The sequence below is a fragment of the Xenopus tropicalis genome, chromosome 3 (genome assembly GCF_000004195.4).
Source record: "Xenopus tropicalis strain Nigerian chromosome 3, UCB_Xtro_10.0, whole genome shotgun sequence".
Lineage (NCBI taxonomy): Eukaryota > Metazoa > Chordata > Amphibia > Anura > Pipidae > Xenopus > Xenopus tropicalis.
In genome coordinates, this window is record NC_030679.2 from 146,895,732 (window position 1) to 146,923,280 (window position 27,549).

The 27,549-nt window shown below is 48.9% G+C and overlaps 1 protein-coding gene across 5 annotated transcripts in view; it reads right to left on the reverse strand.

The window, feature by feature from the left end:
• Positions 1-2,166: 2,166 nt before the first annotated feature.
• Positions 2,167-27,549, reverse strand: part of chd3 (chromodomain helicase DNA binding protein 3) — a 51,725-nt gene continuing 26,342 nt past the window's right edge. The window contains exons 11-40 of one of the 5 annotated variants that reach the window (XM_002940828.5): positions 27,066-27,271; positions 25,521-25,652; positions 24,512-24,611; positions 23,378-23,569; positions 22,384-22,584; positions 22,041-22,178; positions 20,919-21,040; positions 20,577-20,750; positions 19,617-19,758; positions 19,381-19,512; positions 18,746-18,863; positions 18,426-18,550; positions 17,454-17,685; positions 17,175-17,344; positions 16,900-17,077; positions 16,438-16,503; positions 16,270-16,355; positions 15,268-15,401; positions 14,616-14,760; positions 13,526-13,691; positions 13,223-13,377; positions 11,752-11,893; positions 10,592-10,699; positions 7,697-7,846; positions 7,452-7,560; positions 7,123-7,255; positions 5,936-6,131; positions 4,129-4,292; positions 3,770-3,893; positions 2,167-2,697 (exon numbers count right to left, since the gene is read on the reverse strand). In XM_002940828.5, coding sequence (XP_002940874.3) covers positions 2,597-2,697; positions 3,770-3,893; positions 4,129-4,292; positions 5,936-6,131; positions 7,123-7,255; positions 7,452-7,560; positions 7,697-7,846; positions 10,592-10,699; positions 11,752-11,893; positions 13,223-13,377; positions 13,526-13,691; positions 14,616-14,760; positions 15,268-15,401; positions 16,270-16,355; positions 16,438-16,503; positions 16,900-17,077; positions 17,175-17,344; positions 17,454-17,685; positions 18,426-18,550; positions 18,746-18,863; positions 19,381-19,512; positions 19,617-19,758; positions 20,577-20,750; positions 20,919-21,040; positions 22,041-22,178; positions 22,384-22,584; positions 23,378-23,569; positions 24,512-24,611; positions 25,521-25,652; positions 27,066-27,271 — 4,341 coding nt within the window. In that variant the 3' untranslated portion in view covers positions 2,167-2,596. The remainder of the gene's footprint in view (positions 2,698-3,769; positions 3,894-4,128; positions 4,293-5,935; positions 6,132-7,122; positions 7,256-7,451; positions 7,561-7,696; positions 7,847-10,591; positions 10,700-11,751; positions 11,894-13,222; positions 13,378-13,525; positions 13,692-14,615; positions 14,761-15,267; positions 15,402-16,269; positions 16,356-16,437; positions 16,504-16,899; positions 17,078-17,174; positions 17,345-17,453; positions 17,686-18,425; positions 18,551-18,745; positions 18,864-19,380; positions 19,513-19,616; positions 19,759-20,576; positions 20,751-20,918; positions 21,041-22,040; positions 22,179-22,383; positions 22,585-23,377; positions 23,570-24,511; positions 24,612-25,520; positions 25,653-27,065; positions 27,272-27,549) is intronic. The other 4 variants (XM_031899554.1, XM_031899553.1, XM_031899555.1 and 1 more) reach the window with 4 other exon arrangements.

The window sequence follows — 27,549 nt, forward strand, 5'->3', positions numbered from 1 at the left end:
GGCGGTGATCTGGCTTTGCCCACTCGTTGTCGATTAATTGGGAAATGGAATTGAAGACGGGAAATGTTCTAGCCTTCTTGGCCTGTATCCCCAGTACCCTGTCGGCTTTGGATGCAGTTGTTCTCTCATCTTTGATCTCTAATGTGGTTAGCATGTCTCGTAGTAGTCGCTTTGCCGTGTCCGGCCCCGCGATAGAGTGGTAGTGTTGATCTCTTCCTGAGTCATCCGTATCGGAGTCACTATCTGATATTTCACCCGCCTCTGGTTCACTATCTTGTTCACTGAGCTCCGTGTCAGAGGAATTAGCGTCAAGCAATGTCTGTGCTTTGCGTTTCCTAGTGTGCGTAGAGGACTGTCTGATAGTGGACTGTATAGTCGATTTTATCCAATCGAACAAGTCCTCTAGTTGTGGTGGTTTTGCAGATGTGGACGGGCTAGGTTCCCTGTCCGGTTCTGGTGTGATGGGTATGTGAGTGGATTGAGTTTGATTGGCACTGTTCTGAGTATGAGTTATCGCAGTCAGTGCCGTATCTGGTTGGGGAGATAATACTGGTGCGGTTATTGTTGGCTCCGCACAGTCCATGCACTCTCCTTGTTCCCCTTTGCGCAGAGTGTGTTTACAGACTCTGCATTTTTTGAATTGAGTGGTGGCCCTCTTGTCAGTAGCTTTTTTGGCCTTTGATGTAGGTGTAGTAGTGGCCATATCCTTCCTAAGCTCTTCCAGTGGATTGTTAGGCTCCATCTAGTAAAAGGGGGGACAGATTGGGAGATATCTCAGTAATACCTATGTAAGATAGGTTTATGTCATGTGGTAGGGGAGAGTGTAAGGTGTACTGTAGTGAAACTACAATTTGTACCTCATAACATGAGCATGTAAGCAGGCAGGAGCCGAATCGCTGTATCAGCACTGCAGCTCCGTTCCCGTGTACAGCCGCTGTGTTAATGTGAGCGCTTGATTGCGCATGCGCCTCTAGTACATGGCGCGAATCGGAGGCGCACTATGATGACGCGGCACGCGCGTCTACGTTCGTGCGCGCGCCTCGCACAGAGATGGCGCGCATCCTTAGTGGTGCGCGCCTCTGTACAAACCGCGCGTCCTGGAGGCGCCTTCCTGTCCGTGCAGTCTGCTTGTGCACGCAACGGGGGAAAGAGAGGTAGGGGGTACCGATCTCTGGGAGATGGTAATGGCCCCAGTATCACACCTGAAGGCTGGCCAGACCTGTGGTGTGGCGTGTAGCCCAGGGATGCCCCAACAGTGATAGCGTTTGTGGGGAATTTTGGTCTGCAGACCTGTGGTGTGCATAGACCAGTGCAATCCAAAGATATCCACAGAGAAAAAAATAAATAAATAAATAAATAAATAAATAAAATAAAGCAAAATGCAGTCTGTCCTAACCTCCTAGCAGGACAGAAGAAGAAAAAACTGAAGCCAAAAGGAGGAGCACTGGTTTATAGGGAGAAGGAGGAGCCGAGAAGTTTTTTTTTCTTCTTCTGTCCTGCCTCCGGAAGGGATACTTAACCCATGGCGTCTGCACTGACAGGTAGGGCCGTACTAGAGAAAGTTATAGAATTGCCAATTCTATGCAACTTTTCAATTGGTCATTTTTTTTTTAATAGATTCTGACTCTTTGCAGCTTTCAAATGGGGGTCACTGACCCCGGCAGCCAAAAACCTATTGCTCTGTGAGACAAAAAATGAAGACCAACTGCAAACTGTCTCAGAATATCTCTCGACCATTTTAACTTTTAAAAAGTGACAGAATGGCCAATTCTATGCAACTTTTCAATTGGTCTTCATTTTTTATTTTATATAGATTTTGATTTGCCGCCTTCTTCTGACTCTTTCCAGCTTTCAAATGGGGGTCAGTGACCCCGGCAGCTCTGTGAGGCTCCAGTTTTATCGTTATTGTTACTTTATATTACTTACCTTTCTATTCAGCCCCTCTCCTATTCATATATCAGTCTCTCACTCAAACCACTCCCTGGTTGCTAAGGTAAACAGGACCCTAGCAACCCTAGCTGAAATTCCAAACTGGAGCGGCTGCGGGACAAAAAGGTAAAATTAATTTATGAACTACCAATACTAATAAAAAAGACGACCAACTGCAAATTGTCTCTGCATTATACTGAAAGTTACAAGAAGTACCGGCGGACAAAGGAGGCGGAGTTCTCTTGCGGACAGAAATAAAAAGTATAATTTATATGTACATCACGGGGCGGGGAGGAGCAGACCATATGAAAGACAGAACCACACGAGGCGTTGCAGGCCAGGCAGCGGTATACGGGAAGCGATGTGTGTGAGTATATACATGGTATACAACGTCGGCGGGAACAGAGGTCACTGGAAAGGGGGCGGGGTCACGGGGGAGACTCAGGGGGTAGCACTGCTCGGCCCCTTTCTGGGAGGGGCGGGAACAGGATTCATTGCACTTGTATGTCACCAAGCAGGAGAGGGGGCCGATTGGTAGCCCCCCTGTGTGACACTGAAAGCGGCAGCGCTATACAGACAGTCCCGGTTTGTCATCCTCCATCCTGGGTCGCCCTTAATACTGGGCTTCACCCATTGGCTTAGCGAGTGGGAGGCGGGGGTAAGTGCTTCAGTCATCAATGCAGATTACCTCCCCTCCTCGGCTCTCCTTTCTGTCCAGCAAATCCATCTCTCGCTCCTTTTTCACAAGAACTGGGGGTCCGTTAGAAGCTGAAGGGGTAAAAACATAATATAGATTTATGGATACCCCCATTGTAAGCAGCAGTCCTGCCCTGCTTTATGGCTGAGATTCTAGCTATCTGTATAACAGAGCATTCTGTCACAGTGGCACAGATCCTATCTGATCCACCCCCCATTGTAAGCAGCAGTCCTGCCCTGCTTTATGGCCGAGATTCTAGATATCTGTATAACAGAGCATTCTGTCACAGTGGCACAGATCCTATCTGATCCACCCCCCATTGTAAGCAGCAGTCCTGCCCTGCTTTATGGCTGAGATTCTAGCTATCTGTATAACAGAGCCTTCTGTCACAGTGGCACAGATCCTATCTGATCCCCCCATTGTAAGCAGCAGTCCTGCCCTGCTTTATGGCTGAGATTCTAGCTATCTGTATAACAGAGCATTCTGTCACAGTGGCACAGATCCTATCTGATCCCCCCATTGTAAGCAGCAGTCCTGCCCTGCTTTATGGCTGAGATTCTAGCTATCTGTATAACAGAGCATTCTGTCACAGTGGCACAGATCCTATCTGATCCCCCCCATTGTAAGCAGCAGTCCTGCCCTGCTTTATGGCTGAGATTCTAGCTATCTGTATAACAGAGCATTCTGTCACAGTGGCACAGATCCTATCTGATCCCCCCATTGTAAGCAGCAGTCCTGCCCTGCTTTATGGCTGAGATTCTAGCTATCTGTATAACAGAGCATTCTGTCACAGTGGCACAGATCCTATCTGATCCCCCCATTGTAAGCAGCAGTCCTGCCCTGCTTTATGGCTGAGATTCTAGCTATCTGTATAACAGAGCATTCTGTCACAGTGGCACAGATCCTATCTGATCCCCCCATTGTAAGCAGCAGTCCTGCCCTGCTTTATGGCTGAGATTCTAGCTATCTGTATAACAGAGCATTCTGTCACACTGGCACAGATCCTATCTGATCCCCCCCATTGTAAGCAGCAGTCCTGCCCTGCTTTATGGCTGAGATTCTAGCTATCTGTATAACAGAGCATTCTGTCACAGTGGCACAGATCCTATCTGATCCCCCCCCATTGTAAGCAGTGTTTCTTACCAGACAGGAAAGAGCCGAGAGGCATCTGGTTATAGTTCGTCCCCGTGAGTGCTGCCGACTGGGGGTTGCTGGGGAATGTGGCCCCAAACATGGGAGGAGTGGTGTAAGGGCCAGGAGGGAACACCTGTAGGAGACAGAAAGATAAAGGACTCAGAATGGGATGTGTATTTCCAGTCTCTTTACCCCATCCCCCTGTGAGACAGATTCCCGTACAATAAGCCTCACTGCTCGACTATCACTTTTCAGCCAATTCTAAACTGCACGGTGGGATCAAATTTTGCGTCGGCCAATGAGGATACTGGGTTCTGTTGTAACAGAAATCCAACGGGTTCCTCCCCCTCTGCACCCTTTCCTCTCACCGGAGGAGCTGTGCTCTCGCTCCCCTTGCTTGCAAGCCGGCTCAGGATACTGCGCTCTGACATCTGCAGTCTTGCCGCGATGGGCGGGATACGTGCGAGGGAGGCGGGGAGGCGAGTTACATCCGCCTTCATATCACTCAGCAGCTCCTCCAGCTGGTTGAGCACTGGAAAGGGAGGAGGAGCTTAGACACCAGGTACCTGTCAACCGCTGACAAGACTTCCACTAGGCCCCTTCTTTCCTCTATACAGTTACCAATATTCTCCCCCGACTCCTTCTTACCCCCTCACCCATCGGGCCCTGCCTCTCTTGGCAACCCAATAGCCTGGGCGCACCCCTACTTGATGTAGCGCTCCTACGAGGAGCAAACTATCTTTTAGCCAATGGCATTGAGCCTAGGTTTGATATCCCAGCGCCCAACCTTCGTGCCTCCTATTAATGCCTATTGATACTTATCTCTGACTAGCAACTAAAGGGGTCATTTACCTTTGCGGTAACCTTTAGTATGATGTAGAGAGTCATATTCTGAGACGATTTGCAATTGGTCTTCATTGTTTTTTATTTGTAGTTTTTTTTAATTATTTCACTTTTTGTTCGGCAGCTCTCCAGTTTGGGCCCTGGTACTAAAAAGGGACTGGGGCCCCCCCTGTCTGGGTGTGCAGTGACCTTGGGGGGGCCCTTCTGTGGGGGGCAGGTCGCACCCGCGGCTCCCACTATTTAAGCAACTGATCCAGGGGCCTCAGGGTGCAAGTAAGCCCTGTACAGCTTTTAGTATGATGTAGAGAGTGATACTCTGAGACAATTTGCAATTGGTCTTCATTGTTTATTATTTGTAAATCTTCAATTATTTCAATTTCTGTTCAGCAGCTCTCTAGTTTGGATTTTCAGCAGGTATTTGGTTGCTAGGATCCAAATTACCTTAGCAACCAGGGTGTAGTTTGAATGAAAGATTGATATATGAATAGGGGAGGGACTGAATAGAAAAATAAATAATATAAAGTAACAATAATAAAACTGGAGCCTCACAGAGCAATAGGTTTTTATTAGCTCAGGGGTCAGTGACCCCCATTTGAAAGCTGCAAAGAGTTAAAAAAAAAATCATGATAAATAAATAATGAAGACTAATTGAAAAACTGCTTAGAATTGGCCTTTCTATAACATACTAACCGTTAACTCAAAGGTCAACCCCAGCACCGAATCCACGATTTTGGGATTCAGCCGAACCCCGACTCCTTCGTAAAACGATTCGACCGACTACCAAACCGAATCCTAATTTGCATATGCAAAAGAATTGATTTTAATTAATTGGTTCGACCTTCAGGCACTCGGATTCGGCAGAATCCTGCTGAAAAAAGGCCGAATCCTGGCCGAACCTGCAGTTATTTTCAATTGGCACTAGGGGGAGCTCCCTTTCCTTCAATGGGGATACACAGACAACAAGGTTGAGGAGACCGCCTCATACGTATGCAAATAAACACAAGGAATTCTGGGAACTAATCCCAGCAGGTTTAGCCTACAGGATAAACCCATGTATATGGGATTTTCTTTGGAATTAGTTTCCAGAATCCCTTGTGTTTACTTGAATGGGGGATCAAGACCTTGCTTCGCGATTGTGGTTGAACTATAACACGGAGAGTCCAGATAAAATAAATAACGGAAAGTGTAATTCTCTGCTCTGTTGGTTGTGGCCACATATACCAATGAAACAACGTTGCTACAGTCTTTTGTTTCCGCGGAACATGTAGCCAGAACCAACAGTATCTGTGCCCCATTAAGCATATTTGCCCCTAACAGTCTCCCCTCGGGTACCTTTATGAAGCACGGCATTGGCTGGCTTGTTCCCCGCTAAGGACTCCTTGGAGAGGTGCTGGTGACTCTCGGCGAGACATTCCACCTCGGAGAAGCGAGCGTTAAGGGCCATGGCTGGGTGAGAGGGGTCCTGGGTCATGTTGAGATAGGCTGCCCTCCGTAGCTGCTCCTCAATCACTAAGGCCTGCTCCAGCAGCTAAGGAACGAGCAACAGAGACAGGTCACGCCAAGCTGCCCCTTTACTTAACCCGATTAGGGTTAAAGTAACTGATACATGGGTGGGATTACACAGTTGAGTGGGCAGGACAAATGCAGATAGATGGGAGGGACAAACATAAGGGCAGAGCAAACAGATACATGGGTGGGATTACAGTTGGGTGGGTGGGGCAAATTGATACATGGGTGGGATTACACAGTTGAGTGGGTGGGACAAACTCAGATAGATGGGAGGGACAAACATAAACAATGACATCAACACAAGGTGAGTGGGTGGGGCAAACTGATACATGGGTGGGGTTACAAAATTGAGTGGGTGGGACAAACTGATACATGGGTGGGAATACAAAGTTGAGTGGGAGGTACAAACATAAGCAGGCGAGACCAACTCAAAGGTGAGTGGGTGGGGCAAATGGATACATAAATGGGATTACAGTTGAGTGAGTGGGACAAATGCAGATAGATGGGAGGGACAAACATAAGCAGGAGAGACCAACACAAAGGTGAGTGGGCAGAGCAAATGGATACATGGGTGGGATTACAGTTTAATGGGTGTGACAAACTCAAAAAGATGGGAGGGACAAACAGCAAACTGACACGAGTGGGATTACACAGTTGAGTGGGTGGGACAAATTTAGATAGATGGGAGGGACAAACATAAGCAGATGACATCTACACAAGGTGAGTGGGTGGGGCAAACTGATACATGGGTGGGATTACAGTTGAGTGGGTGGGACAAACAGATAGATGGGAGGGACAAACATAAGGGCAGAGCAAACTGATACATGGCTGGGATTACACAGTTGAGTGGGTGGGACAAACTCAGATAGATGGGAGGGGCAAACATAAGCAGATGACATCAACACAAGGTGAGTGGGTGGGGCAAAGATAGACAGATGAGACCAACACAAGGTGAGTTGTTGGGGGAACGGCGCAGGTGAATAATAAAAAGTGGAAAGGCGGAGCCAGACCTTGAATCGCCGAGCAAGAAATTTGTTCTTCATCTCCAGGAAATTTCCCTTGTTGGCCTCCGATTTAAAGGGTTCATTGATGATGGCGAATGGGGAATCGTTCTGAATGTCTTGCCAGCGAGCGTAGCCATGTCTGTGAGAGGGTTAAGCAAATGAAACAGACACTGCCCTAGTAGAGACACAGCCTATAGGACTACAGAAACTGTTCACAGTCGCCCCTGGGGACGGAGCACGGAACCCTCCACCCATGCAAAGCAACGTAAAGATCGAAAGGCGTTTGAGTACAAAGGGCAGTAATTGAACATTGTGATTGGTGCAGGGAAGGATACACCACAATGCCGGCCAATAACCAGTAATCGTGCCGGCGATGCCAGATGTCATTCAGCCTGCCGGAGCAGATGGCCGCTCTCTCCTCATTCTGCCACAGGGTATGGAGTTCTGCAGGCAACAGGATGGAAAATCATTACCTGAGGGGTCCCATGTAGCACCCCAAGCAGATTTGAGGGGCATCACCGCTTACACACAACCGATATGTGCGAAGGTATGTCTGGTCTGCCCCACTGGCTTTCCTTACCTGTGAACCCACCATCTGCGATGTTAAACATAAATCTTGGTCTTTCTGGTCTGTTCTCTTCTTTCCTCCCATTGCTGCTCTTCACTTCTTCCTTCTGAATGTTCATTTTGGTGTCCTTCACAGCTTCTCTCTCTGGCTTCACCTCCTCTGCTGGCCAAGGAAATAATCATTATATAGGGTTCATCTGAAATGTGCTCCATACACACAGATAGGAGCTGTGAGTCTGCCCCTCCCCCTGCAGGGTGACACAGACAGAAGGAGCCGTGAGTCTGCCCCTCCCCCTGCAGGGTGACACAGTGACACAGACAGAAGGAGCTGTGAGTCTGCCCCTCCCCCTGCAGGGTGACACAGTGACACAGACAGAAGGAGCCGTGAGTCTGCCCCTCCCCCTGCAGGGTGACACAGTGACACAGACAGAAGGAGCCGTCAGTCTGCACCTCCCCCTGCAGGGTGACACAGACAGAAGGAGCTGTGAGTCTGCCCCTCCCCCTGCAGGGTGACACAGACAGAAGGAGCCGTGAGCCTGCCCCTCCCCCTGCAGGGTGGCACAGTGACACAGACAGAAGGAGCTGAGTCTGCCCCTCCCCCTGCAGGGTGACACAGTGACACAGACAGAAGGAGCTGTGAGTCTGCCCCTCCCCCTGCAGGGTGACACAGTGACACAGACAGAAGGAGCTGTGAGTCTGCCCCTCCCCCTGCAGGGTGACACAGTGACACAGACAGAAGGAGCTGTGAGTCTGCCCCTCCCCCTGCAGGGTGACACAGTGACACAGACAGAAGGAGCCGTGAGTCTGCCCCTCCCCCTGCAGGGTGACACAGTGACACAGACAGAAGGAGCTGTGAGTCTGCCCCTCCCCCTGCAGGGTGACACAGTGACACAGACAGAAGGAGCTGTGAGTCTGCCCCTCCCCCTGCAGGGTGACACAGTGACACAGACAGAAGGAGCTGTGAGTCTGCCCCTCCCCCTGCAGGGTGACACAGTGACACAGACAGAAGGAGCTGTGAGTCTGCCCCTCCCCCTGCAGGGTGACACAGTGACACAGACAGAAGGAGCCGTGAGTCTGCCCCTCCCCCTGCAGGGTGACACAGTGACACAGACAGAAGGAGCTGTGAGTCTGCCCCTCCCCCTGCAGGGTGACACAGACAGAAGGAGCCGTGAGCCTGCCCCTCCCCCTGCAGGGTGACACAGTGACACAGACAGAAGGAGCTGAATCTGCCCCTCCCCCTGCAGGGTGACACAGTGACACAGACAGAAGGAGCTGTGAGTCTGCCCCTCCCCCTGCAGGGTGACACAGTGACACAGACAGAAGGAGCTGTGAGTCTGCCCCTCCCCCTGCAGGGTGACACAGTGACACAGACAGAAGGAGCTGTGAGTCTGCCCCTCCCCCTGCAGGGTGACACAGTGACACAGACAGAAGGAGCCGTGAGTCTGCCCCTCCCCCTGCAGGGTGACACAGTGACACAGACAGAAGGAGCTGTGAGTCTGCCCCTCCCCCTGCAGGGTGACACAGTGACACAGACAGAAGGAGCTGTGAGTCTGCCCCTCCCCCTGCAGGGTGACACAGTGACACAGACAGAAGGAGCTGTGAGTCTGCCCCTCCCCCTGCAGGGTGACACAGTGACAGACAGAAGGAGCTGTGAGTCTGCCCCTCCCCCTGCAGGGTGACACAGTGACACAGACAGAAGGAGCTGTGAGTCTGCCCCTCCCTCTGCAGGGTGACACAGTGACATAGACAGAAGGAGCCGTGAGTCTGCCCCTCCCCCTGCAGGGTGACACAGACAGAAGGAGCCGTGAGTCTGCCCCTCCCCCTGCAGGGTGACACAGTGACACAGACAGAAGGAGCCGTGAGTCTGCCCCTCCCCCTGCAGGGTGACACCGTGACACAGACAGAAGGAGCCGTGAGTCTGCCCCTCCCCCTGCAGGGTGACACCGTGACACAGACAGAAGGAGCCGTGAGTCTGCCCCTCCCCCTGCAGGGTGACACCGTGACACAGACAGAAGGAGCCGTGAGTCTGCCCCTCCCCCTGCAGGGTGACACCGTGACACAGACAGAAGGAGCTGTGAGTCTGCCCCTCCCCCTGCAGGGTGACACAGTGACACAGACAGAAGGAGCTGTGAGTCTGCCCCTCCCCCTGCAGGGTGGCACAGTGACACAGACAGAAGGAGCTGTGAGTCTGCCCCTCCCCCTGCAGGGTGGCACAGTGACACAGACAGAAGGAGCTGTGAGTCTGCCCCTCCCCCTGCAGGGTGACACAGTGACACAGACAGAAGGAGCTGTGTGTGCCCCTCCCCCTGCAGGGTGACACAGTGACACAGACAGAAGGAGCTGTGAGTCTGCCCCTCCCCTTGCAGGGTGACACAGACAGAAGGAGCTTTGAGTCTGCCTCTCCCCCTGAAGGATGTGACAGACAGAAGGAGGAGCTGTGAGTCTGCTCCTCCCCCTGCAAGGTGACACAGATAGAAGGAGCCGTGAGTCTGCCCCTCCCCCTGCAGGGTGACACAGTGACACAGACAGAAGGAGCTGTGTGTGCCCCTCCCCCTGCAGGGTGACACAGTGACACAGACAGAAGGAGGAGCTGTGAGTCTGCTCCTCCCCCTGCAGGGTGACACAGACAGAAGGAGCTGTGAGTCTGCCCCTCCCCCTGCAGGGTGACACAGACAGAAGGAGCTTTGAGTCTGCCCCTCCCCCTGAAGGATGTGACAGACAGAAGGAGGAGCTGTGAGTCTGCCCCTCCCCCTGCAGGGTGACACAGTGACGCAGACAGAAGGAGCTGTGTCTGCCCCTCCCCCTGGAGGGTGTGACAGACAGAAGTAGAAGCTGTGACCCTGCTCCACCCCCTGCAGGGTGACAAAATGAGACCAAGAAGATGAGGAGGATATATTTTGGCTCTGACCTCTCTGTGGTTCCCCAACCCCTTCCTGCCGCTGTAATGCTCCGTCTCGCTCTGTGACGCCCTCTAGTGGTTTTTCAGGTTCAGGGGCAACAGCTGATGGTTTGTCACCTGTCAAAAAAAGAGAGTGTAGAATAAGTTATATACAGTAATATATATATTCTTTATGCACGCCTACTCAGCAGAGCTCACTTGGGATATTTGACGGGGGAGGGGTGGGTTTATTCTGCTCGGGTTTTCATGCAATTGTAAGACTTTCTGCAACAGCAGAGAGATAATGGCACGGCCCATAGGCCAGTTCGATAATGGCACGGCCCATAGGCCAGTTCGATAATGGCACGGCCCATAGGCCAGTTCGATAATGGCACGGCCCATAGGCCAGTTCGATAATGGCGCGGCCCATAGGCCAGTTCGATAATGGCGCGGCCCATAGGCCAGTTCGATAATGGCGCGGCCCATAGGCCAGTTCGATAATGGCGCGGCCCATAGGCCAGTTCGATAATGGCGCGGCCCATAGGCCAGTTCGATAATGGCGCGGCCCATAGGCCAGTTCGATAATGGCGCGGCCCATAGGCCAGTTCGATAATGGCACGGCCCATAGGCCAGTTCGATAATGGCACGGCCCATAGGCCAGTTCGATAATGGCACGGCCCATAGGCCAGTTCGATAATGGCACGGCCCATAGGCCAGTTCGATAATGGCACGGCCCATAGGCCAGTTCGATAATGGCACGGCCCATAGGCCAGTTCGATAATGGCACGGCCCATAGGCCAGTTCGATAATGCCACGGCCCATAGGCCAGTTCGATAATGGCACGGCCCATAGGCCAGTTCGATAATGGCACGGCCCATAGGCCAGTTCTTAGCATGAGAGATAATGGCGCGACCCATAGGCCAGTTCGATAATGGCACGGCCCATAGGCCAGTTCTTAGCATGAGAGATAATGGCGCGACCCATAGGCCAGTTCGATAATGGCACGGCCCATAGGCCAGTTCTTAGCATGAGAGATAATGGAGCGGCCCATAGGCCAGTTCTTAACATGAGAGATAATGGAGCGGCCCATAGGCCAGTTCTTAACATGAGAGATAATGGTGCGGCCCATAGGCCAGTTCCTCTAATTGCCCATAATATAAATAAGTGACAAGGAGCCCCCCCACACATACCAACTGTCTCCGCAGCGGCTGCTGATTCTGCCTTTGGTTCCTCCCTCCCAGGAGTGAGATCAGGAGGTTCCGATGGCTTCTCCCTGCTTCTTTCCGACCCTGAATTACAAACAGGGTTCACGGTGTCCTTGGGACTGGGAGTCTGAAATAAGGATAAGGATAGGGTATTTGGCACACACAGTACATAGTACAGTATCTGCCCTGGCAAACACCATTCATGTGGCCATACAGCAGTATTGGGCTGAGTTTGGGCAGCTCACATTGCCTGTAGTAAAGTCACTGGCCACTCAGGCGTTCTAACTAATAGTAACAACCCTACTTGCAATGTCACTGGCTGCTCAGGCATTATAACTAATAGTAACAGCCCTACTTTCAATGTCACTGGCTGCTCAGGCATTATAACCAATAGTAACGGCCCTACCCTCCCTGTCACTGGCTGCTCAGGCATTATAACCAATAGTAACGGCCCTACCCTCCCTGTCACTGGCTGCTCAGGCATTATAACCAATAGTAACAGCCCTACCCTCCCTGTCACTGGCTGCTCAGGCATTATAACCAATAGTAACGGCCCTACCCTCCCTGTCACTGGCTGCTCAGGCATTATAACCAATAGTAACGGCCCTACCCTCCCTGTCACTGGCTGCTCAGGCATTATAACCAATAGTAACGGCCCTACCCTCCCTGTCACTGGCTGCTCAGGCATTATAACCAATAGTAACAGCCCTACCCTCACTGTCAGTGGCTGCTCAGGCATTATAACCAATAGTAACGGCCCTACCCTCCCTGTCACTGGCTGCTCAGGCATTATAACCAATAGTAACGGCCCTACCCTCCCTGTCACTGGCTGCTCAGGCATTATAACCAATAGTAACAGCCCTACCCTCACTGTCAGTGGCTGCTCAGGCATTATAACCAATAGTAACAGCCCTACCCTCACTGTCAGTGGCTGCTCAGGCGTTATAACTAATAGTAAAGGCCCAAACCTCACTGTCACTGGCTGCTCAGGCGTTACAACTAATAGTAATGGCTCTACCCTCACTGTCACTGGCTGCTCAGGCATTATAACTAATAGTAACGGCCCTACTGTCACTGGCTGCTCAGGCATTATAACTAATAGTAACGGCCCTACTGTCACTGGCTGCTCAGGCATTATAACTAATAGTAACGGCCCTACTGTCACTGGCTGCTCAGGCATTATAACTAATAGTAACGGCCCTACTGTCACTGGCTGCTCAGGCATTATAACTAATAGTAACGGCCCTACTGTCACTGGCTGCTCAGGCATTATAACTAATAGTAACGGCCCTACTGTCACTGGCTGCTCAGGCATTATAACTAAGTCACTGTCACTGGCTGCTCAGGCATTATAATCCAATAGAAATGGCCATGCCCTTACAGTCATTGGCTGCCTAGACATTATAATCTAATAGTACCAGGCAAACCCTTATTGTCTCAGGCATTATAATCTTACAATATTAGATACCCTTGCAGTTGCCGTCTGTTCAGGCACAATGTCTCTCTTCTCTGTTCCCTTCAAATCATTTTCTTTCTCCTCCTTGCACTCTGCTTCCCCTGTGTCGACAGGGGTCCCGCCATTCTCTCCCCTCTCACTTGGGGCTGGTGTGGCTGGAGGAGGGAAGCAGACCATTTGTTACTGCATTTGAACCTGTGCTATAACTGTAAGTGATGAAGCCGCAACGGCTGCACTTGCGGCACATTCTCTGTGGGGCAGTGACACTGGCAGAGTGCTCGGGAGTCACACAATTCCGCATACCTGGCTTGGAGGTGCATGGGGTGTTAGTAAGGCTTGGCTCTGGAGTGGTGGTGGAGGTTTTTACAGTGGGAGAGGAGGCTCTGGATGAGAGCTTGGAGTCTAGGCTAGGGTCCGGCATAAGCTCCGGCATGCTCCAGCGACCATTTATATGCTCAAACTCCTGTATCTGTCGAGTAAGAAAATAAAATACAAAAATGTTATCGTAAGAAGTATTAAAAAAATGAGTTGTGCAGTTACTTTGTCTATTCAGCTTGTTATTGATCTGACATTCTCCATTCTTTTCTACAATAAGGGTGAAGACACACGGAGCTTCTAGTAGCCGTGACAAGTTGTGTCCTTGGTTAAGGGCAGTGGCAGACGGGGAGATTAGTAGCCCGCAACAAATCCGTTGCCGTGGGCGACTAATCTCCCCGCAATGCCATCCCACTGGCATGAATGTAAATGGCCCGTGGGATGGCATACGCGTCGCTAAGATTTCCCGAAGTCGCCCAAAGTTGCTTTGAGAGGCAACTCTCACACATCTGCAGTGACATTTACATCTGCAAACATGTGAGCTGTAATGTTCCTGCAATGAAGAATGCAGGCTTACACAGGCAGAACTTACATTGATAAAAAGTCCTGCCCTGTAATGCTTAACATGAGCTAGGGGAAAAAAAACATGTTGCTAGAGCAGAGTTTCTATGGAAACCGCCTTTACCATCTCCTTATTGGCTGCTAGACTGGAAGGTGGAAGAACTGAGCATGCTCAGTTAGCCAAGAGCCAAAGTCAATTCCTAAGGAGGGGGCCGAGTGGGTTAGGGGAGGATTTAGTCTTTGGACAACAGGAGTGGCAGGTATTCAAATATTTTAAAGAAGCTGTTCTTTAAAGCCCAGAAAGGGATTAGCCCTCCTTCAAAGTCACAAAAGGCAACTTGAAAAGTTCATCAATCAGGTGGCACCCCAGGCGGGGCAATATAGGTTCCTTAGAGGTTCTAAATCCTAATTGGACGACCCAGAGCTGATCCTGCTGGGCCCAAAGGGAGATATTTAGAGAGAATACCCAGTGCAGTATGTCAGTTGTAGAGTATGCTTGTTTGCAGCTGGGTCCTACCTTTTTTTTAACCAAAGACATAACTCCGATGCGGGTCAGAACCTGTTGTCGGGAGAGGCCCTCGCGGGGAACGCCGTCGGCAAATGTCTCTGAACCGTCCGCGCCGGGCTCGCAGAGATGTCTCATAAAGAGAGACACATACGCTCTATAGGAGCAATGAAAGAGAAACAGGACTGAGACTAAGATTTGGCAGCAGGGTGCTCTAATACCGGTGTTTCATTCTTCCACCCTTGAGTATTTATAATTAAATGTTAGAATATACAAAATAAATGCCCCCCTTCCTGCAAAACTGGGGAAATAAGGGCAAACATGGCAGGTTTCCCATCAGACATGCCTAATCATCTTTGTCCATTCAGTCTGTCGGCATCTGAGTGCCAACCATCTTGTCCTGTGCCAGATGATGGATGGGCCAAAACTGCAGCCTTACCCCATTCCAATACCTAAGCACAGAGTATACTGTTTGTCTGTGTGAGGGAGGGGGCTGGACACTCACCTACCCACCCCAGGAAACAGACCAATACCGACCAACAGACATCAGATGAGTAAGAGCATCATCATGTGGGAAGCCATTCATGAAACATAACAAGGCTTACAATATAATTCTGCAGCAAAATTTTGGGGCCGGAGATGGTCACGGTTACTAAGCACTTACTTGAATTCCTTCTCCGATTTGCCTCTCAGATCCCTCACTAGCCAGTGAGTAGAAAACGCATCTTGCGGCGGCATCCCCCAGCGCATCACTGCGTTCAAAAAAGCCTTTCTTTGCCGGGTGTTGAACCCCAGAACCTAGAGGAGAACACACAGTTCACAGGAACATAATATTTATGAGGCACTTTTTATTTTTAAATGACACTGTTACACAGCAAATAATTCCCTCTGCCATTTAACATTTTATTCTCGAACCAACAAATGTATTTGTAGCTGTAATATTGGTGTGTAGGCGCCATCTCAGTGCATTGTGCCTGAGTCTGAGCTTTCAGCCAGCGCTACACATTAGAACTGCTTTCAGCTAACCTATTGTTTCTCCTACTCCCATGTAACTGGAGGAGTCCCAAGCCGGACTTGGATTTCTTACTATTGAGTGCTATTCTGATACCTACTGGGAGCTGCTATCTTGTTCCCTTCCCATTGTTCTGCTGATCGGCTGCTGGGGGTGAGGGGGGGGATATCACTCCAACTTGCAGCGCAGCAGTAAAGTGTGCCTGAGTCAGTTTTCAGCCAGCACTACACATTAGAACTGCTTTCAGCTAACCTATTGTTTCTTCTACTCCCATGTATCTGGAGGAGTCCCAAGCTGGACTTGGATTTCTTACTATTGAGTGCTATTCTGATACCTACTGGGAGCTGCTATCTTGCTCCCTTCCCATTGTTCTGCTGATCGGCTGCTGGGAGGGGGGGATATCACTCCAACTTGCAGCAGAGCAGAAGTGTGGCACCCTGGGAAATGAAGAATATGTCTAGCCCCATGGGAAAAACAGATTACAATGCAGGATTCTGCTGGAAAAGCTCTATTAACTGATGGGTTTTTCCATGACAGTATTGCTTTAATTTCCAGAAAAGCAAAGCTGCACAGGTCAAACACCCCTTGAAGGCTTTAACAACGGACAAGGTGGCATTAGATTTGGTTATCAGCGAGGCCATTGCAGCCACTTACCTCTATGTTGCCGCCAACCCGAGCTAGCAGCGGTGGCAGAGGCTTGTCCTTCTCATTGCGTAGCTGGCGGCGAGACTGCCTGCGGCCTACCAAAAGCAAAGGAGAATGCTAATAAGAAGCTGCAGGGAACAAGACAACAGTTATGTTCCGTTTGTGTTTAACTCTTACCTTCCGCCCTTTCGTCAAAATCTTCATCTTCCTCCTCCGAGCCCACCGAGTATTCAGACTGGTTGTCTGCAGCAATTAAAGAGTCATTTGTACATAACTGGATCCATTGCTACCAGGCAACTTCTCTGCATTGCTCCTCTTCCTGTTACCCAGACACCCTTTAGCTGCTGATACCCCCTTTTGCTGCTGTATCCCATACTTTCCTAAATCCATTTTTATATTCCCATGTGTCCCCAGATAACCAGGCTGTTTCAGACAATTATTGAAAATTCTAAGACTATCTAGGACTTAATACCAAGTCTAAACCCTACTTAGCCTACAGACTAGACTTTTTGGACTGCCTAGAAGACTTAATAAGCATTCTACCCAATTGCCACCCAAATTGGGCCACAAAGGGTCCATTTCTCCCCTGTCTGAGAGCCCCTAGATAAGGGATGTAATTGTTTGGGGCTAAATCCTCACCTTGGTCCTCCTGTGCAGCATCGTTGTAGTTGACCTGCTTGCGCACCCGTTTCCCCTTGCCGAGGTTCCGCGCCAGGTCTTCCTGCTGCTGCTCATAGTGGTGCCTCAGCAGCTTCTCCCAGTAGTCGGGATCCACATTCTCCTCTTGCTTTATAACCTCCCTTTCCAGTTCTTCCAGCTGAACACATAAGGGCGCATTTCAGACACAAATGGCAGAAACATTCAGGGGTAATAGAGAAACACCTCCAGGCATAGTGCGCCTCAAAGCCCCTCACCTTCTCCTCTTCCCGTACCACATACTGGGCCACTTTGAAGGAGCTGAGATACTCGTTCATGTTCTGAACCTCTGTGTCCTCAGTTACATCCTGATTGCGATCCAGTAGGCGATCAATGGCTCCGTTATCATAATGGATCACACTGCTGTCATCTTCCTTGTTATCACCGGCTTAAAGCAAGCAGCCAATCAAGTCAGTACATATTTTATGGTAAAGGAAAAAGAAGTAAGTCCTGTGATTGGTCACTTCCACGTGTACCCAGTTACATATTTGTCTCACCTTCAATCTCATCCTTAAACAGCTCCTCTGTTCCAAATTTCAGTATGTCATCAAGCTCCTGCTTGGACATGGAACCTGCCTTGGAGCCCAGGCCTGGCCGCACCACCAGGTGAGTCAACATCATTTTTCTTTTGGCCACCTGCGTTATCCGCTCTTCCACAGACGCCCGCGTCACAAAGCGGTAAATCATCACCTTATTGGCCTGACCAATCCGATGAGCACGGCTAAATGCCTGAAACAAATAAAGCCAAAGAAAGCTTAATATATGTTTGTGTGTGTGTCTGGGGAAAGGGAGCTTCCCTCTCTGTATATACAGGGGATAGATAGCTGGGCCTCCCCTCTCTCTGTATATACAGGGGATAGATAGCCGGGCCTCCCCTCTCTCTGTATATACAGGGGATAGATAGCCGGGCCTCCCCTCTCTCTGTATATACAGGGGATAGATAGCCGGGCCTCCCCTCTCTCTGTATATACAGGGGATAGATAGCCGGGCCTCCCCTCTCTCTTTATATACAGGGGATAGATACCCGGGCCTCCCCTCTCTGTATATACAGGGGATAGATAGCCGGGCCTCCCCTCTCTCTGTATATACAGGGGATAGATAGCCGGGCTTCCCCTCTCTCTGTATATACAGGGGATATATAGCCGGGCCTCCCCTCTCTCTGTATATACAGGGGATAGATAGCCGGGCCTCCCCTCTCTCTGTATATACAGGGGATAGATAGCCGGGCCTCCCCTCTCTCTGTATATACAGGGGATAGATAGCCGGGCCTCCCCTCTCTCTGTATATACAGGGGATAGATAGCCGGGCCTCCCCTCTCTCTGTATATACAGGGGATAGATAGCCGGGCCTCCCCTCTCTCTGTATATACAGGGGATAGATAGCTGGACCTTCCCTCACTGTTGTCAAAATTGTCCAATATTACACACACACACACATTCATATTTTCCTTTTACGATACATTCAGTTACCTGGATATCATTATGGGGGTTCCAATCAGAATCATATATAATAACAGTGTCGGCTGTAGCAAGGTTTATACCGAGTCCACCGGCACGGGTGGAGAGCAGGAAACAAAACTGCTGAGCACCTGGAGCTACAACACAAAAAAGTAAGAAGAGAGGAGAACGTTAAGAGGAGTATAAGCGGCTGGGAAGATTCAGATGAGAAAGAACTATAAAAATAAAAAACAGACAACCTGAAAAATTGCTTAGAACCGGTAATTCCACAATATGCTAAAAGTTAACCAGAAGGTGAAATACTAATTTTATCATCACTGCCTGATTCTCACCATTAAACCGGTCAATAGCCTCCTGTCTCAAAGCACCCGTTATGCCACCATCTATCCGCTCGTATTTATAACCCTCAAAATCCAGGAAGTCCTCCAGGATATCCAGCATCTTCGTCATCTGAGGAAGAGAGAACGAGATTGTGAATAAGATGAAATTTTAGCTGTAATATTGGCACCATCTCAGTGAATTGTGCCTGAGTCTGAGCTTTCAGAAGGAGCCGGCGCTACACATTAGAACTGCTTTCAGCTAACCTATTGTTTCTCCTACTCCCATATAACTGGAGGAGTCCCAAGTCGGACTTGGATTTCTTACTATTGAGTGCTATTCTGATACCTACTGGGAGCTGCTATCTTGCTCCCTTCCCATTGTTCTGCTGAACGGCTGCTGGGGGTGAGGGGGGGGGGGGATATCACTCCAACTTGCAGCGCAGCAGTAAAGTGTGACTGAAGTTTATCAGAGCACAGGGCACATGGCTGTGGCACCCTGGGAAATTAAGAATATGTCTAGCCCCATGGGAAAAACCGATAACAATGCAAGATTCTGCTGGACAAGCTCTATTAACTGATGAGTTTTGTAACATGTTTTTCCATGACAGTATTGCTTTAAGAAGAGGACAGGGGTGCAGTAGAGGTACCTGAGAGAATATAAGGACACGGTGCCCCTGCTCATTCAGCTTCCGCAGCATCTTGTGTAGAAGGAGCAGTTTCCCAGACGCTTTAACAAGCGACCCTCCTTCATAGGCCCCACTGGGCAGTTTTGGGGACTCCTAAGATGACGGAGAGAAAACAAATGGCAGCAGTCCGTTCTGCAACAGGAGCAAATATGTTCCAATGTGGGGAGCCGAAGGTAGCTGTCCTCCCTATAACTCACCAGTGAAGCCGCTGGGAAGAGATAGGGGTGGTTGCAACATTTCTTCAGGTCCATCATGATGTTGAGAAGAGACACTTGGTTCCCTCCTCCTCTGGAGTTCAAAGCCTCAAAGTTACGGGTGAGGATGAATTTATAGTATTTCCTAGGGGAATAGATAATGGATGTTAGGGGTTGTTCACCTTAAAATGAATTATAAGTATGATGTAGACATAAATGTTCTGACACAATTTGCAATTGGTTTTCATTTTTTTTTATAGTTTTTCAGTTACTTGGTTTTCAGTTTAGCAGCTCTCCAGTTTGGTAGCTCTCTGGTTGCTAGGGTCTTGTTTCCCTTAGCAACCAGGCAGTGGTGTGAATGAGAGACTGGAATATGAATAGAAGGAGGAACTAAATACAAATTTAAGAAATAAAAATAAAAACTGCAGCCTCGAAGAAAAAAAAGTATTTTTGGCTGCTGGGGGATCAGTGACCCCCATTTGAAAACTGGAAAGACAAATAATTCAAAAACTAGGGATGCACCGAATCCACTTTTTGGGATTCGGTTGAACCCCCAAATTCTTCCTAAAGGATTTGGCCAACCCCCCGAATCCTTTGTAAAAGAGTTGTCCGAATCCGAATTAGCCTATGCTATTTAGGTTACGAAAGGGTTACATTTTCAACTTCCATGTTTACATGAAAAAAAGTCACATGATTATTAGGATACGGATTTGGTTTGGCCAGGAGCATGGGATTCGGCCGAATCCAAATCCTGCCAAAGGCCGAATTCCGGATTCGGTGCATCCCTATCAAAAACTATAAAAAAAATAATGAAGACCAATTGCAAAGTTGCTAGGGAGAGAACATTCTATAACATGCTAAAAGTTATCTTAACGGTGAACCACATCCCCTTTTCTTTGCCCATCCATCTTGAAAATTTCCCCGTCTCACTCAGCCAATCCCTGCCTCCTCCCAGCGCCTTACTTCTGCATCGGGCTGAGCTCCACGCGAACAATCAGCTCCGTTTTGGCCGGCATGTTCTTGAACACATCGGCCTTCATCCGCCGCAGAAGGTGAGGCCCCAAGAGGTCATGCAGTTTCTTGATCTGATCTTCTTTGGAGATGTCGGCGAATTCCTCCAGGAACCCATCCAGGTTACTAAATGAGTAGGGCGGGGAGATAATAAGTAGAGCGTTGGTCTAAAACCCTGCGTATACCCCATTTACACCCATTAGTGCCACTAGCACCAAGCAATCGGCCCTAGCTCTAACTGCCCCTAGGGGCACTTTCTACCTCGCGGACTAAAGGCTATAACTATTCACTTACTTGAATCTCTCAGGGGTGAGGAAGTTGAGCAGATGGAACAGTTCTTCCAGATTGTTCTGCAGGGGCGTTCCTGTGAGGAGCAGCTTGTAATCGATCTGGTATCCATTTAACACCCGGAAAAACTGTATAAACACATAAAGCACAAACACTGCAGCCAAGTCTACACTGGTTCCACCAGTCCAAATAGAACAGTTGAATACATTACGTCATACGAAAACACAAAAGTACAGGTATGGGACCTGTTATCCAGAATACTCGGCACCTGGGGTTTTCCAGATAAGGGATCTTTCTGTAATTTGGATCTCCATACCTTAAGTCTGCTAAAAATCATTTAAATATTGAATAAACCCAATAGGACTGTTCTGCCCCCAATAAGGGGTAATTATATCTTAGTTGGGATCAAGTACAGGTACTGTTTTATTATTACAGAGAAAAGGGAATCATTTAACCATGAAATAAACCCAATAGGGCTGTTCTGCCCCCAATAAGGGGTAATTATATCTTAGTTGGGATCAAGTACAGGTACTGTTTTATTATTACAGAGAAAAGGGAATCATTTAACCATTAAATAAACCCAATAGGGCTGTTCTGCCCCAATAAGGGGTAATTATATCTTAGTTGGGATCAAGTACAGGTACTGTTTTATTATTACAGAGAAAAGGGAATCATTTAACCATTAAATAAACCCAATAGGGCTGTTCTGCCCCAATAAGGGGTAATTATATCTTAGTTGGGATCAAGTACAGGTACTGTTTTATTATTACAGAGAAAAGGGAATCGTTTCACCATGAAATAAACCCAATAGGGCTGTTCTGCCCCCAATAAGGGGTAATTATATCTTAGTTGGGATCAAGTACAGGTACTGTTTTATTATTAGAGAGAAAACAGAAATCATTTTTTAAAAAAATGTGAATTATTTGCTTATAATGGAGTCTATGAGAGATCGCCTTTCCGTAATCAGGCTGATCCAGGGGATCTTCTCCTCTATACTCTGCCCTAATTAGCTGCCTTTGCAGGACCAAACATGGAGTAGCTTCAGTCTCCCTGTTTAGTTCAAGGAATTACAAAATCCATAGATTGTGTTTAAAACAGGCAAAACGTTTTGCTGCCCCTTTAACATACCTTGGACTGGTTATTTTTCAATCGGTGAGCCTCATCTACCACCAGGCAGGCCCATCGAATGGATCCCAGAGCAGCCTGGTCAATTGTGACCAGTTCATAAGAGGTGAGGAGAACGTGGAACTTCACCTGGGCCTGCGCCTAGAAAAGTGAAAATATAAGGGTAAAGACACACGGAGCAACTTAGTAGCAGCTACTAAACACCAGAAAATCCCCTGCCATAGACTACTGAGAATAGCCTCTGCTAAACACACGCAGAGACAATTATCAGTAAATAATCAGGATTGTCTATTTTAGTATGAAAACGATATATAGCTCTGACTGTCCTTCCATCCAGTTCACCCACCTTCATCTTAAAGGCTTTCTTCCCCCCTTTCATGACGTTATCCTGATAGGAAAACTCATTCTCTCGGATGACGGATCTGCTGTCTTTATCGCCGGTGTACGTCACCACGTAGAAGTCGGGGGCCCACATCTGGAACTCGCGTTCCCAGTTAATGATGGTGGAAAGAGGGGCGCTGACAAGGAAGGGGCCCTGCGTGTGTCCCTACAGAAGAGAAAGAACCAAATTATCAGAGCTTCTCCAATCAAATATGCTATGAAAAGGGTGTCTGTTATTGGTCAGTCCGTTATTGGGGGCACCACTGACGGGCCTACCCGACAGATATCTGGCTTAAAATTGGCAAATCTCGATCGTGTAGGTTTAATTTTCTGTCGGATTTTGGACCGCATCGGCTCATTGATGCGGTTTCTGATCCGACCTCGCCAAACCCGCATTTCTTCCCATGCCCACCTTTATACCAGGGCCGACAACTCGGGCCCGGCCATGCTACAGTTTTCTGACTGGCTCGGGCCCCCTTTAATCGATTACGGCCGGGCCCTGTCATCCGATTGGTCGCGCCCCGTGCATACATGTGAAGAATCAGCAGCAGCAGAAGTCGACGATGACGACTTCGGGAGGCACTGTCTATGGGGGGCACTGTGTATGGGGGCACTGTATGAGGCACTTGGTGGCACTGTCTAAGGGGGGCAATTGGGGGCACTGTGTATGGGGGGCCCTGGCCAGCCTAGCATTAGGGGGCACTGTGGTAGGGAGGCCCTAATACATTTTAGGTCTGTGTCCTTTGCACTAATGGGAGGGGCCCTGGGGGAGGGGGGGCAGAAAATTTTGTTGAGGGGGCCCCATGATTTCTGATCGCAGCCCTGCTTTACACTATAGGACTGTAGTGAAAATGCATAGGGAAAGTTTCAGCCATATAGTCTTAGAACAATGGCGTACAAGACTGAAATTCCCATCTTATTCTCAAATTCCTTTCATTCTCTCCATTTTTTTCTCTAACCTCTTTATACAAGGAGTACAGAAAAACAATGGTTTGTATCGTCTTTCCAAGTCCCATCTCATCCGCCAGGATGGTGTCGGTTCCTTGGGCCCAAGAGAATCGCAGCCAGTTGAGTCCCTCCAGCTGATACATATGCAGTGTGCCGCCCGTGCTCGATACAAACTGGGGTTGGGTATCATACTTCACTGTAGGCTGCAAGGGAAACATACACAAGCGGATACTTTATCCCACAGATTAACCATGGTGTGAACTAGAGTCCTGAGTAGAACCAATTTTGAAACCCAAACCCACAACTCGCATTTCTACCCGCTTGGACCCACTACCCGACCCCCAACTTCCTTATCAGCAAACTGATCCCCTGACCACCATTAAAACAGGAAGTGCTGTTGCTGCAAACTGGAAGTGATGTCATCACTTCATCAGTGGACGGGGGGGGGGGGGTGAAAAAAAAAAACGTTTAGAAAGAGTAAAATATACATAAGAGAAATAGAGATAAAATAAGATAACATAAGAAATATAGATAGACCCGTGACCTGTCCCATTCGGAAATCCTACCCATAATCTGCAGGATACCTGTTTTCATTGGGTCATTGCTGCAGGACAAATACACGTGGCACTACCTGTCTACTAGTGATGTGCAGGATGAGAAAAACTTGACCCCCCCCCCACTCGATCCTAACCCTCCAGCAATTTTAGGTTGTGGGCAGGGAGAGTGAGTGGAAGAGCTCAACCTGAACCTACCCACGACCCGCAAGTGATGTGCTGAGGTTGGCCCGAACTGACCTGACCTATTGGTATTTGGCCGGGCCGCACATCACTACTGTCTACCCCCTTACACACTACTACTATTATGCCCGAGGGTTGGGTGGGTTCGGGCCAACCTTTGCACAACATTTTCTAGATCCAGGTGGGTACGAGTCGAGCTTTTCTGCTTGATCTTCCCACCCGAAACTTTACACTAGCGGCGTGAGCGTGCCACACCCCTTTTGTGACATCATCAGTGGGTGGGGCTGGCGCCGGTCCAGTTTTACTCTACCCACGCATCGCTACATGACAGATACAAAGACCATAGACACAGAGCAGGCTTACCCACCTATATACTACAATACCATGATACGTGTGGACAACACTTACGTCATTTATAGGAGAGCTGGGGACCCCGTGTAAATAGGATTCCTTATGTTGTCTCTTGTATTTCTGAGGGCAGCAGGCACTATCTCCCATCATCAGTTGCCTGAAAGAAAGAATTGGAAGGATGATTGCCAGTTTATCACCACCAAAAAAAGGAGGTAATGTGTGGCTCACAGGTATACTTGACTATATACAGGTATAGCTTTACTACCATTGCTGGTTGTACAATGAGCGGCCATTATAAAGGGGATCTAACCTAAAACATTAATTGATGCAGACTTAATCAGATGGTTCCCCTGAGCACTTTGGCAATTTATAGTAGTTTTCTCTTTTTCTGATATATTTGCAGTTTTAGACCACTAACACCAGGCTTTTACTCTTTTTAAAGGTTAAAGTTTCAGCGACCCTTCTAGTGATGTGTGGGTGAACATTTTGTGGACCCACACCCGACCTGCTGCCTCCCAACCCGATTCCAACCTGACCTGGCAATGTACCTCTATTCATAGACCCACGCCAGACACGCCCATTTCTGATGTCACAAAAGGGACTGGGCGGGGCAGGCGCACACCTATAAATAGAGGCTTCCAGGTCCAGAAGATGGGCAGTGTAATGTCACAGATGGGGCGGGCAGAAGCAAGAGGACAGCCCAGACCCATCCACGACCCAACAATATGGTGCGAGTGCTGATATTAATAGTTTAAAACTGCTAATATTTCAGAAACCACTATGAAGAAAAAATTAATGTAAATTGCAAATTATTGTAAACTGTTTCGATCATTTCATTTCTTGGGTTTAGATCCCAAGCGCAGTAATAGCCGAGAGGAGGAAGGTGCCTGGTAATCCGTGAGGATGAAAGAGAGCCCCCCAGCAAACAGACTTTACCTAAACCATCAAGCTGTACCAACAGTTAGGGCCCTCCCAGAAATGATATAATGCTGCCCCTTTACTTCTAGGAGACATACAAGCGGAAGATTCCGGCACTGCCATTTCTACCTGTGGCTTTCAATGGTACCTGTGCCTCCAGTACAACGGCTTGTGGTATTCATAGTCTGGCAGCTTCATGGCATCCTCCTCCCACGTGGACTGATCATAGGACAGGTCTCGCCATTTCACAAGGTAGTGATAGTTCCCTCGCTTATCCAGACTGAGGAGAGAATGTTGGGAAGCATAAATGGTGCACAGACTCGGCAAGTACCAATTACATACAGATTAAATCAAATTAGGAGCCATCCGCAGCATATGGTCTCCACAACCTGAAACAGTGATTGGTTGATGTGATGCTCCTCCCTCCATCTATTAGTTGAATAAGTTCCTATCAGATACTGATCTATCTACTATCTTGTCCCCATACAGCAGTGCCTGGGTATAGTCACCTTTAATAAAAATGCCTTGTTTAATAATCCTTTACACATCTACAGGCAGGGAGGTGCCCATCTATGACCATATGGAGTCTCTGGTACCATTTTCTATCAACAGAATTCTGGCAACCCAAGAATGAACTAATTTGTAGCCGTAAATTCAGTGATCGATTGGCCGCAGTAAATTGGGGTTTTGTAATAAAATGTACTACGTTTGCCCAGGAGCAGTAACCTATGGCAAACCAATCAGCAGGCAGAATTTTCTGGTTATCTGTTTAAAAGCAAACATCTTACTGATTGCTATGGGTTACTGCTCCTGGGCAAACTTACGGGGTTATGTAATAAAAGACACTAAGCTTGCCCAGGTGCAGTAACCCATAGCATCCAATTAGCAGGTAGAATTTAAAAGTCACCTGTCTAAAAGCAATCATCTTATTGGTTGATATGGGTTACTGCTCCTGGGCAAACTTAGTGCCTTTTTATTACATTTGGGGGTTAGTGTCTAATGAAATATGGGGGGGGGGGGGGAGATCAAACCCATGGTTTAAGGCAGGGATCCTCAAACTACGGCCCGTGGGCCAGATCCAGCCCCCCAAGGTAATTTACCCGGGCCAGATGTGTCCCCACTCCTGGCTACTACCTGTCTGCAGACGCAGCTGGGAGCAGGGAGCCGGAGAACGCAGCGGGGTAACAGGGAGCTGAAGGGCACAGCAGGGGAAAAATGGAGCCGGGGGGGCGCAGCGGGGAGCAGGGAGCCGGAGGGCGCAGCGGGGGAGCAGGGGGCACAGTGGAGAGAAGAGAGCCGGGGGGCACAGCGGAGAGAAGAGAGCCGGAGGGTACATTTGGGAGCGGGGGAACAGGGAGCGAGGGTATGCAGCAGGGAGGGGGGCGTAGTTTGAGGTTTTGAGGCATAGTTTGCGGACGCGGGGGGGGGGGGGATATTCGGAGGACTACAGTCCAGCCCCCCAACAATCTGAGGGACCATAAACTGGCCCCATGTTTAAAAAGTTTGAGGACCCCTGGTTTAAGGTTTAGCCTGTTTTCATGAGTGTTCCGTTTTGGGCAGGACTACATGCTTCTTACCAATAACACCTTTTGGTAGGTACCTTGATGGTGGCCAGAGAGGTATTAACAAATAAAATGGCTGCTTTCTCTACATGACACGTATAAGGATAAGACCATTGGGCCAGCCTTCAGACCTGTGGTTGATGATTCTCTGGATAGACATCCACTCAGGCTTTATGCCGTAACGGTAGAATCTTTCCTCTAAGTCGGAGTACTCGGCATCCTTGCTTTTCTCACTCTTGCCCTCGTCCTCCCCGGAGCCGTAATCAAAGGGAGGGGGTTCGTCCATGTCGTTCTTCCGTTGGAAGTTGCGGTACATGACTGTATGAAAGATCTCCAGCTGAAAGGAGGGGGGAGAGATCACTGTGAGGGAGGAGACAGAAGGGAAGAAAAAGGAACGGGGGTGACACGGAAAAATACATGGAAGTTATATGGGAAGAAAGGTGGGGTGGGAGGAGGATACAGCAGGTTTAGGTAAAGTAGTATTGATACAAACAGCATGGGGCGAGAAGGACAAAAAAAAAAAAAATTAAGAAGGGAGGGAGAAAAAGAGAAATGGTGACCTCTAGCTCTGCTGTTCATGTGAATGTATATAATACAAAAGAGCCATGAATATCC